Source organism: Phycodurus eques, chromosome 16, assembly GCF_024500275.1.
Source record: "Phycodurus eques isolate BA_2022a chromosome 16, UOR_Pequ_1.1, whole genome shotgun sequence".
Classification (NCBI taxonomy): Eukaryota; Metazoa; Chordata; class Actinopteri; order Syngnathiformes; family Syngnathidae; genus Phycodurus; species Phycodurus eques.
Genome location: NC_084540.1, coordinates 8977831 through 8990535, shown reverse-complemented (window position 1 = coordinate 8990535; position 12705 = coordinate 8977831). Strand labels below are relative to the sequence as shown.

The following is a 12705-nucleotide window of genomic DNA, read 5'->3' as shown; positions in this document are numbered from 1 at the left end:
TTTGTCACTCCCAGTTGAAGTTTAGTGTAAAACTGACATGTAAGACAAAAGAATATGAAACATTGTATATTCATTGTGGGGGGAAAAATGAATATTACTGTAGTTTAGTGGTGTACCTTCTCTGCCCCTTCTTCTTCTGTTACACTGCATGTTGTCAAGTGTGCAATGATTACAAAGACTTTGCATGTATTCTCAGTCATCACTATTAGATTAATACATCTGTGCTCATGTCGAGATTAATTGTGTGCACATGGCATTCACAAGCTCACTCATTTTCAAACCTCAATTTTCAGCTCTTTCTTGATGCTCCCGCAGTGACATGTTTCGTCGAACTAAAGATTTAAAACATGGTTTTGCCTGTAGGTGTGTGGAACCCCAGAGTATATTGCTCCTGAAGTAATTCTTCGTCAAGGTTACGGAAAGCCAGTGGACTGGTGGGCTATGGGTATCATCTTGTATGAGTTTTTGGTGGGGTGTGTGCCTTTCTTTGGAGACACTCCAGAAGAGCTGTTTGGACAAGTCATAACAGGTGAGATACCAAAGCAGCATTTTACATGTGTGCATACACAACATTAGTTTTTTATCGCTGACCTCTTTTGCAATGGTATGTGTCCACCATAGATGACATTGTATGGCCTGAAGAAGATGAGGCCCTCCCCGTTGATGCCCAACATCTCATCTCCTCTCTTTTACAGACAAATCCACTTGTTCGCCTAGGAACGGGTCAGCAAGTTAGACACTGTTTCACATTCTTGCACACTTTTAAACTGCATTTAAAAAAAAATAATAATACATTTTCAAAATGTCTCCTTTCTTCGCCTAGTAACATCATAAATATACACTAAGATAGTATACAAAGGGAAATTTGTTATGTAAGATAAAAAAAAATAGTAAAATTAAGAAAAATAATATAATGATATAAAGCAGGGATGTACTGTATGCTCACAATGGCAAGTGGTGAGTCATTGAGTAATAAGCATTTGAGCAATACGGTGGTTAGCGCGTCTGCTTCACAGCAAAGGTTCTGAGTTCAGATCTCGGCTCACCTGTGACTCAAATGAAGACAAGCCGTATTGAAAATCAATGGCTAATAAACAGTAAAAATATTTAAATTATTTTAAGAGAGACCAACTCTTCAACCCATTATGTCATTCCCATTAAAATTTAGATATTATATTACAAGTCTTGTTAACCTCGAATTTTACTCACCATTTATCATTATGTTGCATTATAAAACAGCAGTTTAATACACGGAAATTGTTCAAATGGTAAATTAGGCATCAACAAATATGTCCGTAAGAACTTTCTTCAAATTATTCTAAGGGGAATTTATGAAGAATTCTAAACCTTAACTTAAATAATATTAATATGTACAACCCCAATTCCAATGAAGTTGGGACGTTGTGTTAAACATAAATAAAAACAGAATACAATGATTTGCAAATCATGTTCAACCTATATTTAATTGAATACCCTACATAGACAAGATATTTAATGTTCAAACTGATAAACTTGTTTGTTTTTAGCATCAATCATTAACTTAGAATTTTATGGCTGCAACACGTTCCAAAGAAGCTGGGACAGTTGGCATAAAAGACTGAGAAAGTTGAGGAATGCTCATCAAATACCTGTTTGGAACATCCCACAGGTGAACAGGCTAATTGGGAACAGGTGGGTGCCATGATTGGGTATAAAGGAGCTTCCCTGAATTGCTCAGTCATTCACGAGCAAAGATGGGGCGAGGTTCACCTCTTCGTGAACAAGTGCGTGAGAAAATAGTCCAACAGTTTAAGGACAATGTTTCTCAATGTACATTTGCAAGGAATTTAGGGATTTCATCATCTACGGTCCATAATATTATCAAAATGTTCAGAGAATCTGGAGAAATCACTGCATGTAAGCGGCAAGGTCAAAAACCAACATTGAATGCCCGTGACCTTCGATCCCTCAGGCGGCACTGCATCATAGACCAACATCAATGTGTAAAGGATATCACCACATGGGCAACTTGAAACTCTACTATGCAAAGCAAAAGCAATTTATCAACAACACCCAGAAACGCCGCCGGCTTCTCTGGGCCCGAGCTCATCTAAGATGGACTGATGCAAAGTGGAAAAGTGTTCTGTGGTCCGACGAGTCAACATTTCAAATTGTTTTTGGAAATTTTGGCTGTCGTGTCCTCTGGGGCAAAGAGAAAAAGAACCATCCGGACTGTTATGGACACAAAGTTCAAAAGCCAGCATCTGTGATGGTATGGGGCTGTGTTAGTGCTAATGGTATGGGTAATCTACACATATGTGAAGGCACCATTAATGCTGAAAGGTACATACAAGTTTTGGAGAAACATATGCTGCCATCCAAGCAACGTCTTTTTCATGGACGCCCCTGCTTATTTCAGCAAGACAATGCCAAACCACATTCTGCACGTGTTATAACAGCGTGGGTTCATAGTAAAGGAGTGTGGGTACTAGACTGGCCTGCCTGCAGTCCAGACCTGTCTCCCATTGAAAATGTGTGGCGCAACGGAGACCCCGGACTATTGACTGCTGAAGCTGGACATCGAGCAACAATGGGAAAGAATTCCACCGACAAAGTTTTCAACAATTAGTTTCCTCAGTTCCCAAACGTTTATTGACTGTTGTTAAAAGAAAAGGTGATGTAACATAGTGGTAAACATGACCCTGTCCCAGCTTTTTTGGAACGTGTTGCAGCCATAAAATTCTAAGTTAATGATTATTTTCTAAAAACAATAAGGTTTATCAGTTTGAACATTAAATATCTTGTCTTTGTAGTGTATTCAATTAAATATAGTTTGAACATGATTTGCAAATCATTGTATTCTGTTTTTATTTATGTTTAACACAACGTCCCAACTTCATTAGAATTGGGGTTGTATTATACAACTGTAGAAAGACAGATGTTGTATTATTAATGTTGACTTTTTTTTGGCTCATTCATGACATACTTAAAGATAAGTATTCTTTGGTGTTTTCTTCTTGGTTTAGTGCAGTTTTTAAATGAAGCCCATTTTCCCATCAACTTCCACCAATTGCTTTTGCGCAAATGGGGCAGCATATTTGAATGTCCTTGTGTACAATGAATACAGAAAATGAATTGCCAAGAAAGACAAGCAAAAATTAAAAACTCAGTCTCCACTTTCTTAGGGCATTGAATCGATCACCACTGCAATTTGCAATTTATTCAATGCACTAAGAATGAAATGACTTGGATGAGTGAGAATATTCAGAGGTCACTCTCAATTTCAGTCTTTTTAGCTGTGTTCAAATCCCAGATACCTATTTTGAGATGATTTCTATTAAATATCTTCTACATTTAAGCGTTATTATTTAATAGGTGGCTGAGCTTCACTGGTTCCATTTGCCATTGTATCTTTTCTTGCTTTCTGGCTCAAGTTCTTCACTGTCCTTCAATCCCTCTTTTTCATATGTACGCCCACCCTATCCCTCCCCAATCTTTGCCCAGTAGGAGGTGCTTTTGAAGTGAAGCAGCACTCCTTCTTCACAGAGGTGAACTGGAACAGCTTGCTGAGACAAAAGGCCGAGTTCATCCCTCACCTGGAGTCAGAGGAGGACACCAGTTATTTTGACAGTAAGTCTCCTGCTGTGAATTCAGGGTGTGACCCAAAATTAGCACACCGACAAAAGTGATAACTTTGCTTTCTGCTGATTGTATTTATTATTGCCTAATCTCCCTACAATAGCACGGTCTGAGCGCTACCATCATGTGCATTCATATGATGAGGATGATACCAATGATGATGAGCCTGTGGAGTTACATCGCTTTTCTTCGTGTTCACCCCGCTTTAGCAAGGTCAGACCTGTGTGGAGTATGCATTAAAATCCTTCTCTTACTGTGACTGATGGACTACTGTATATGCAACTTTGAAATGCCAATCATTGTTCAGCTCGTTATATGGGAATTCACTCAAACTATAACATTAACTGCAAATGTAGGTGTACAGCAGTATGGAACATCTGTCCCAGCTGGAGCATAAACCCCCAAGTGTAACATTAAGGGAGCACAAAGTTCCAAAAGAGGACCGAATGGCCAAGAGAGAAAGCCTGGGTAGCTTTACGCTCAGGGACAAGAGCTGGAGGACTGGATCACCAGAAATGTGAGTGCCGAATACTAAAAAGATACAAGAATAGAAGATCTACTGTATCTTTCCTTGTGATGCATTTCAAATGATAATTGTTTATTGATTTATTTTTTTAAGAAGACTACAGTTCTTCATGAATTGAAAAAAAAAGTAAATTGACTAAGACCATTTAAACAAGTTGGCTTCAAAATAATTTTTCTAAAAAATTTAATTAATTCTATTCTTTTTTGTTTCTTAAAGGAAGCGTTTGTCCTGCTCAGAGTCGTCCTTCACCGAGAGCGACTACAGTCCTCCATCTGGAGCCCGAAGGCGCTTCTCTGCCCTCATGGACACGCACCGCTTGGCCTCACCTCTGGAGGTCGATTCTGAGCAGTCCCTAACAAGGGTCCAGCCACAAATGAAGGCCAGGGGCACCTCTCTGGAAGGAGCCATGGGTGCCATATCCTCACAAGGCGATCTCAGGACATTCCTTAAAGAAAGCAATGGGTTCACAGCTGGAGGTAAGAAGAGTAGATCACAATTCAATGACCCAAAATGTTTATGTAACGCTCTAATGCACATCTGGGCAAAGTACGGCCCGTGGGCCTCATCCGGCCCATCCATAGACTGACTGGCCCTCACAGCTTTTATGAAGTCAAAATAATACAAAAAGTATGCACTGCTTTTATTTTGATGTGCATGTGTGCTGGCAGTGTGAACAGGAGCAATGACTTGTTTTCAGTGTTGCCAAAAAAATATTGTCGTTTTATTTACTGACTTTTCTGACTATTCAAGCAACCATTTTTTTCTCTTCAAAAAAAGGAATAGCACCAATGACAACTGTGGTCCTCATGTTAGCAACATTCTTATTTTCTGCACAAATTATACTTATATTATTCTATACAAATTATGGACACTGGATTCATGTTTGTTTGTGAATGTTGATTAAATCGTGTTGTAGTGTTAATTATGTCATTTTAATGCAACTGATTATAATTATTTTTTATTTTAATTTGTATTTCCTTATTAGAACAACATAGCTACACAAGTAGCAACTTATTTAAACTAAACAATTTAGGGCTTTAAAAAGACATTTGATTAATATTCAACACAACTGAAGTTAGCATGTTGGTGTGGTCCTCAAAAACCAGTGTAGTTTCTCACATGGCCTATTCGAATAATGATTTGCCCACCCCTGCTCCAATGTTACCAGCCAGTGCAACTGTTTTGGGGCTTCCAGAGCCCCAAGGGCCCAGAGGGGCCACCAGTGACTTGGTGCTGCGGAGAGTTCGGCATCAGCAGCTCTCAGCTGAGGGAGAAAAACGGAACTCTCGACCTGGAAATAAAGTTATCAAATCTGCTTCTGCTACTGCTTTATCTGTCATCATTCCTGCAGGTAAGAAACTTTTAACAGTCAAACCACACTTTAAAAATGAATTAATTAATCAGGTACATTTTGGGTGTTACTTCATTCACCTCTCTCAGTGGAGCAACATGGTGCCTCCCCCCTAGCGAGCCCCATGTCTCCTCGCTCCCTTTCGTCCAACCCCTCCTCTCGGGATTCCTCTCCCAGTCGAGACTACTGTCCAGTGGTAAACGTCCTGCATTCCCCAATCACCATCCACCGCTCTGGCAAGAAGTATGGCTTTACTCTCCGAGCAATTAGAGTCTACATAGGAGACAGCGATGTCTACAGCGTACACCATATGATATGGGTAAGTGGACATGAGTGAGACCAGTTGCCGATGCCATCAACCCAAGGTGTAGTCTGCCTCTTGCCCAATCAGCCAGAATAGACTCCATCTCTGTGACCTGGAAAAGGACACGTTATAAAGAAATAGATTGCTATACTTCATAAGTAGTCTTGCAACCATCTATTTTCTATAGACCTTTTCACTAGACATCACACGTACTTCCGGGTGGTAACAGCTCAAGCGATTGCCGATTGCATCGCTAGAAAACAAACACTTAAAATGTAGTTTGACCAAGGGTCATTGAGAAAATAGGAATCATGTCTGAAATCATTATTTTAGCCTTCTTCTCTACCGCTGTAAATTGCTCCAAGGGAGACGGTTGCTGGTCATAATTTACTGTAAGACTCTTTGGCATATCTAGCGGTAGAACTCCAAACACAACAAGTTTTTGTCATTTTTTTCAGATCTACTCATTGGTAGTCAATCACTTTCTGCCACCCGGAATTACCATGACGCCTTATGTTTACAAACATTATGAGAAGGTCTATGCTGTTTGTCCTTATTAGGGTGGCAGGTGAGCTAGAGCCAATCCCAGCAGAGGCGAGGTACACCCTGGAATGGTCGCCAGCCAATTGCAGACAAGTCATCTTTTCAGGCAGAACTCCTTGTTTCCTTTAACAAGTCAATTTATTTTTATTTTCAGCATGTGGAGGATGGAGGCCCCGCCCAGGAGGCTGGACTTAGTGCTGGTGATCTCATCACACATGTAAATGGGGAGTCAGTTCACGGTCTGGTCCATACAGAAGTGGTGGAGCTCATCCTGAAGGTTAGATGGAGTTATCTAGCTACACGACTCCAATAAATAATTGACTTGTAATGTAAATTAACATGAGTAATGTTTAATCTTCAGAGTGGAAACAAGGTGACCGTTACAACGACTCCCTTTGAGAACACCTCTATAAAAGTGGGACCTGCACGCAAGACCAGCTATAAATGCAAAATGGCCCGACGCAGCAAAAGACCAGGAGCCAAAGAGGGGCAAGAGTGAGTTCATGCAACATGCAATTATAAGCATGTAATGATAAACACCTTTTAGTTTATCATCAGTCAACTCACTGCTGTATTTCATTTGGTTATGTTACAGTAAGAAGCGCAGCTCCCTGTTCAGAAAAATCACCAAGCAGTCCAATTTGCTCCACACCAGTCGGAGCCTCTCCTCTTTGAACCGCTCTCTGTCATCTGGAGACAGTTTACCCGGATCTCCCACCCACAGCTTCTGTGCCCGCTCACCCACTCAGACATATCGCTCAACTCTGGAATCCCCATACCTGGGTTAGTATGGGTAACCATGAGCACTATTTACCCTTTACTCATCTTTCTGTGTGGATGCAAACAATTACTGTACAACAAGAATACTTAATAGAGGGCAGACTTATGCGAAGGCCATGTCATAATGCTAAATAGAGGTATATTCCAAGACAAGATGCTAGAGTAGATTTAAAAATAGGGTTTAATGTGGAAAACGCTTGAGATTTTTGAAATTTGGCAAGCCCAGCTCTTAAGTATTTTAACTTAATAAAAAGGCAATGATAGCATTCCCTTCCATTCACAAGTATATTTAACAAATAGCAAATAACTGTCAAAGACAATTTTTTTTTAAATTACAAGTTAAAGGCGGCACGGTGGCCGACTGCTTAGAGCGTCAGCCTCACAGTTCTGAGGACCCGGGTTCAATCCCCAGCCCCGACTGTGTGGAGTTTGCATGTTCTCACCGTGCCTGCGTGGGTTTTCTCCAGGCACTCCAGTTTCCTCCCACATCCCAAAAACATGCATTAATTGGAGACTCTAAATTGCCCGTAGGTGTGCATGTGAGTGCGACTGGTTGTTTGTTTGTATGTGCCCTGCGATTGGCTGGCAACCAGTTCAGGGTGTACCCCGCCTCCTGCCCGATGACAGCTGGGATAGGCTCCAGCACGCCCGCGACCCTAGTGAGGAGAAGCGGCTCAGAAAATGGATGGATGGATTACAAGTTAAAACAAACAGGCTACATAGAACAGGGGATTCTTAAAAATATGGGAAAAAAAGTGGGTAGAATGCCTATATTAATATTTGTGTTTCTTACCTTATTCATATTGGACCTTATTGGATATTTGGATGATTAATCATTAACATGATCAGTGTCTTTTCATAGATTAATATTGTTATTAATAACACATAATTTATTTATCATAATTTGAGCCATTTTTTTTTATTTTAGAAGTTTGTATCAAACTGTTAGCTGTTACAGTAGCTCTCAGTTTGAATAAAGGTTGGTGACCCCTGTTTTAGAGTGTGACGTATTCAAGTAGTGCCGAGAGCACATGCATTTTGGCAGAGCACCGTGAAGCACAAACCCCATCACTCTCAATGTTTATGTGGAGACAATGACAATGTTATTGTCAAAATGTATACTCAGAGCCCTGTTTTCAAGCTGTGTAAACTACCAAAGACCAGGAGGTCATTCTTTTTATCCATTTTCACTTAACAACGTGGTGTAAACGGCCCCTAAGATGTGACTTTCTTTCCCCAGGCACTTCCTCACAGAGCAGCTCCCCAGCATCGAGCACCCCCAACTCCCCAGCCACATCGCACCACATGAGGCCCAGCTCTCTGCATGGCCTGTCGCCAAAACTTCACCGCCAGTACCGCTCTGCTCGCTGCAAATCTGCTGGCAACATCCCCTTATCGCCTTTAGCCCATACACCCTCCCCTACCACGTCCTCCCCGCCGCCTCTGAGCGGCCACACTGTCGGAAGCTCCAACACCACGCAGATGTTCCCCGTCAAGCTACACTCCTCACCACCAGTTGCCCGTCCTCGTCCCAAGAGTGCAGAGCCACCCAGATCCCCCCTTCTGCAGCGAGTACAGTCAGCAGAGAAGCTTGGAGCGCCTATTCTGCCTTCTTCCTCATCATCATCCTCGTCGCCTTCTCCTCTGACGGGAGGGGTGTGCCTCCGCAAGCACAGTTTGGAGGTGACACATGGGGACTACAGGAGAGAGTCCTTCCACTGTGAGCACAGTCTACAGAGTCTGCTTGAGATGGAGGGAGAGAATGGACCTGCTCCACCTTCTCCTTCATCCTCTTCGTCTCCTTCTCCACCTTTAGGAGGGGAAACCAGTAGTTTGCATCCTGTTAGAAGGCTGGGAAGGCAGGAAACACCACTTGGCCGTGACACAATGGTACCAGTAACAGAGACAGATACTCAAACCATGGCATCGGATCTTGCTGGGTGCAATACTGAGACCAAAGCAACAAAACGTGAATCCGCCATTGACCCAAATAAAACATTATACACCTCTGGGGCTCTACAGAGTTCATCTGCAATTGAGACGACCCCTCCTCCAGTAGCAGCCCCATCCACCACCGAGAGCAAGCCGAAACACGGGGTCAAACCTTTAAATGCAAACATTGCACCTTCTGAGGCTACATTCTCTAAGAGCAAACCTTGTGAGAAAATATCCCCTCCAGGGACAACAAAGTGCCTCCAACCGCAAGAGAAAAAGCAGAAGTATGCTCACATAGAAAGTGTCTCTTCAAATAAAGTTTTAGGAAATGCCGAAGACAAAACCAAATACATAGCAGGTACAGAGAAAGGTGGCTGTCGCAAAGGATCAAGTACAGAGTCATCCAAACCTCGTAAAAGCACGGAGGCCATTGAGAAGGAAGGCAGTGGTGGTGATAAAAAAACAGAGACGACTAAGGTTAAAGGTCCTGCACCTCCAGTTCCCAACCCAGTGCAGGTCCACAGTGCAACAAATGTACCAGTTGCTGGCAGCTCCAAAGTGGAGTGGGCATCAAAGAGTTACCGGGGAGTGAAGGAGGAAAGGGCGCACCTGGAGGTGTTGGAAGAAAACCCCATGTCCCCTTCTTCTAATGCATCCTCACCTTGTTCGAGCAAGCCACGCGTCATGTCACCCGGGGACAGAGCCAGCTTTGTCACACAACTCACAAGCGTCGCCAAAACAGTACTTGGGCCTATGAAAGGGGGGGCACAAGATGGTTCCAAGGGCAAAGATGCCTGTAGGTCAAGGTGAGGAGAAACGAGGCAGCTCAGCGGGAAAAGCAGAGGCTTCATGTGGGCCTGGGCGCCGTGGGGCTCAAACAACCTCTGCTGGTAGCGCTCTCCAGTTGGATAAAGGAAACACTCGGAGCTCAAAGCATCATTCGTGATGAAGAAGCAGACCCTCCAATGCATTGCCTTTTACTGTAGAAGCATCCAAACATATCATATAACTTGACACCTTTCTAACAAACATAAATGGCTCAACAGAAATAATCTGAATCCGAGACTTTGGACAAAATGGGGACAAAAATTTAAATAAATCAACTACTGTCAGCGCCGTGTAGCATATTATAGGCCTGTGGATGTCTTTGTCACAATGTGCTGTAGATGTATTTAAAAAACAAACAAAAAAAAACAATGCATGTTGTACATAGAAAATCAAAGAAATTTAGAACGTAGATGAAAAATAAAAAAATAATAAATACAGAGGACCTTAAGGTAGTAAACACTGTGAACAACTTTGCAACCACCTAAACATGCAAACCACATTCCATTTACTTAGATTGGTTACGTTTATTTAGCAAAATGATATAATTAAGTTATGTATCATAAAATGACAGGAGAAAATAAAACAAATTAGACTCACGCACTCGAGCCTGGACCAAAATACTTGTTGTCAAAAGAGCTGGCTGGTGTTCCGATTGGTTCAAGGGCTGTATTCAGATGGGATAAAGTATGAGATGAGCTTGCACAGGGACACTATGCAATGTGCTAATAATGCCACTTTAGGTGACTAGGATTACGAAGTTTACATTGTGTTGTCAACCAGTAAAGGTGAAAAAAGAAGTAGTTGCAATAAGCAAAGCAAATCTATTTTGCGTTCAAAGTTGTCCCTTTTGATGTGTGCAATTGCTACTGTATGTGAATTCATTGTGTGTTATAGTGTTATTGAGGACTAAACGGTCATAAATTAGCACTTAAAAAGTTGGTTGAATATACATAAGTCTTTTCTACATATGCTGATATGATCCATTTTATATTTCATAATTTATTGTGGAAGAATGTTGTGGTGTTCTCATTAGTTTTGTTTAAAGTAAAAACATATTGGTGTCTGCTATAATGTATATGAAAAACTAATGCATGTGAAATGTTCTGGACATTATTCATCTGACAAAAAAATACATTTTATCAATCAGTATATCAAATGATTCTCCTATGCAAGGAGTAAGGATAAATACTCAAACTGAATGTCCAACCAGCCTTTCCGATCAGCATTAATACTGCAATTTAAAAAATGAAAAATAATAATCTGCTGTAAATGCATGCTTTGCCGCAATGCAAAGTGTAAATCAAGCATTACTGTGTGTCAGGTCAGAAAAGTCTTTGAAGAAAATGTAATGGTACTGTCAAAAGGCCATTGTGCACGTTTGATTTTCATCATTTGGCCACAGTCTGTCGACAGATGCAGTTGGCTGGCGACAGGTTTTGGGGGATTTAGGTACATTTCCAACGTTCTGCAACACATCAGGTACAGTTTGAATCCTATTTGGAAATCCTGTGTAACTGTGTAAGTAATTGTCTGGACATGGACACTCAACTAATTTCAGATTAAGTCCTTTAAAAAATAAAAGTACAGAGGCCATACATGGCATTTCGAAGTCACTTGACAGAAGAAACTTCAGTTACCGCTGTATGCTACTTACTGTTGTTCATTTGATTGTTTTATAGTTATGGCCTAGAAATGTTTGTCTTACAAATATTTACTTGAATGATGACTTTAGCGCAGGTTAGCGAAATACGTCGCGTTTCGTATATCGGGTTAAGAACGCAACTCCGTCGTAAACCGAGGACCCCATGCCATGATAAAGTCCTTGATCGCAGCGTTTGTTCCTCCACCCTGGCCTCTTGGATTTAAAATGTCACCTTTAAAAATACGTGTGTTCAATTTTAACATTACAGTTAATTGTATCAAGATACGATAGGGCTTGAGTATGTTCATTTGTAAAGAGACGTGTGCTTCCTCTCAGTGCATTTTCAGTCTTCTGTTCGTGCGTCGTGCAAAACACCTAGATTTACCTTACCCTGCCATCTTGTGGCTGACGAGCCACAAAGGCTGATAGGAGTATAGGCTTAGTGAGAAATCTGTCTACTTATGTTCATAATTCTGATGTCAGTGAAGATGTTCATATTATTTGAAAGTTTTTTTTTGTTGTAAATTCTATATAAGCTTACGACTTTTTCTTTCATCCAATATGCTGTGTAGGGATTCAGAGTAGAATCACTTGTTCTTGCATTAAACACAAATGTTTGGTGTGCAGTGAGTTGCACTTTATTTTTGTCAAATATTGTCTTGTGTTTGCCAACTATTATAATATTATTGTTAATGCATTTAAATGTATTCATACATTTCAATACACCTGCTACGTTCCAAACTTAAGCATCCGTCAATTGGAAAAGTCAGTGTCTCATTGCATTTCAAAGTTCGCCGTACACACAAACACACACACAATTTAAAGTGGGCATAATTTCGTGTTTCGATTTCAGTAAATATACTCGTGTGTTTATTTTGAGATGGAGATCGCCAGTCATAAAATTCCATTCTATGAAATAAGAACAATTGAACCCCACCACACACTCGGTTCTTTGGGGTACTGTAATTCATGTTTTCATGTATGACAAAGAGGATGTGTGTTATTAGTTCCTGTACTGCAACTTGGGAGAGGGTGGGGGGGAACAATAAAAAGAGACGAAATGACCATTCGTTTTCTTTCTTTACGCGAAGCCTGACATGGTTCTGCCGGAGAGGCTCACTGTCACTGCTCACTCATTGGCTCACTGTCAGCCAATCACATCAGAGCTAGCCTGTTCC

General features: G+C 41.2%; 1 protein-coding gene across 1 annotated transcript in view; it reads left to right on the top strand.

Moving 5' to 3' along the window:
• The window catches only part of LOC133414427 (microtubule-associated serine/threonine-protein kinase 1-like), a 55658-nt gene extending 45202 nt beyond the window's left edge, over positions 1 to 10456 (top strand). Inside the window, 13 exon segments of the mRNA XM_061699773.1 lie at positions 364 to 529; positions 622 to 723; positions 3487 to 3609; positions 3722 to 3831; positions 3975 to 4135; positions 4361 to 4620; positions 5313 to 5495; positions 5585 to 5814; positions 6497 to 6619; positions 6704 to 6837; positions 6938 to 7125; positions 8363 to 9861; positions 9863 to 10456. Of these exon segments, the coding sequence (XP_061555757.1) occupies positions 364 to 529; positions 622 to 723; positions 3487 to 3609; positions 3722 to 3831; positions 3975 to 4135; positions 4361 to 4620; positions 5313 to 5495; positions 5585 to 5814; positions 6497 to 6619; positions 6704 to 6837; positions 6938 to 7125; positions 8363 to 9861; positions 9863 to 10003 (3420 nt within the window). The 3' untranslated portion in view covers positions 10004 to 10456.
• Positions 10457 to 12705: the final 2249 nt, after the last annotated feature.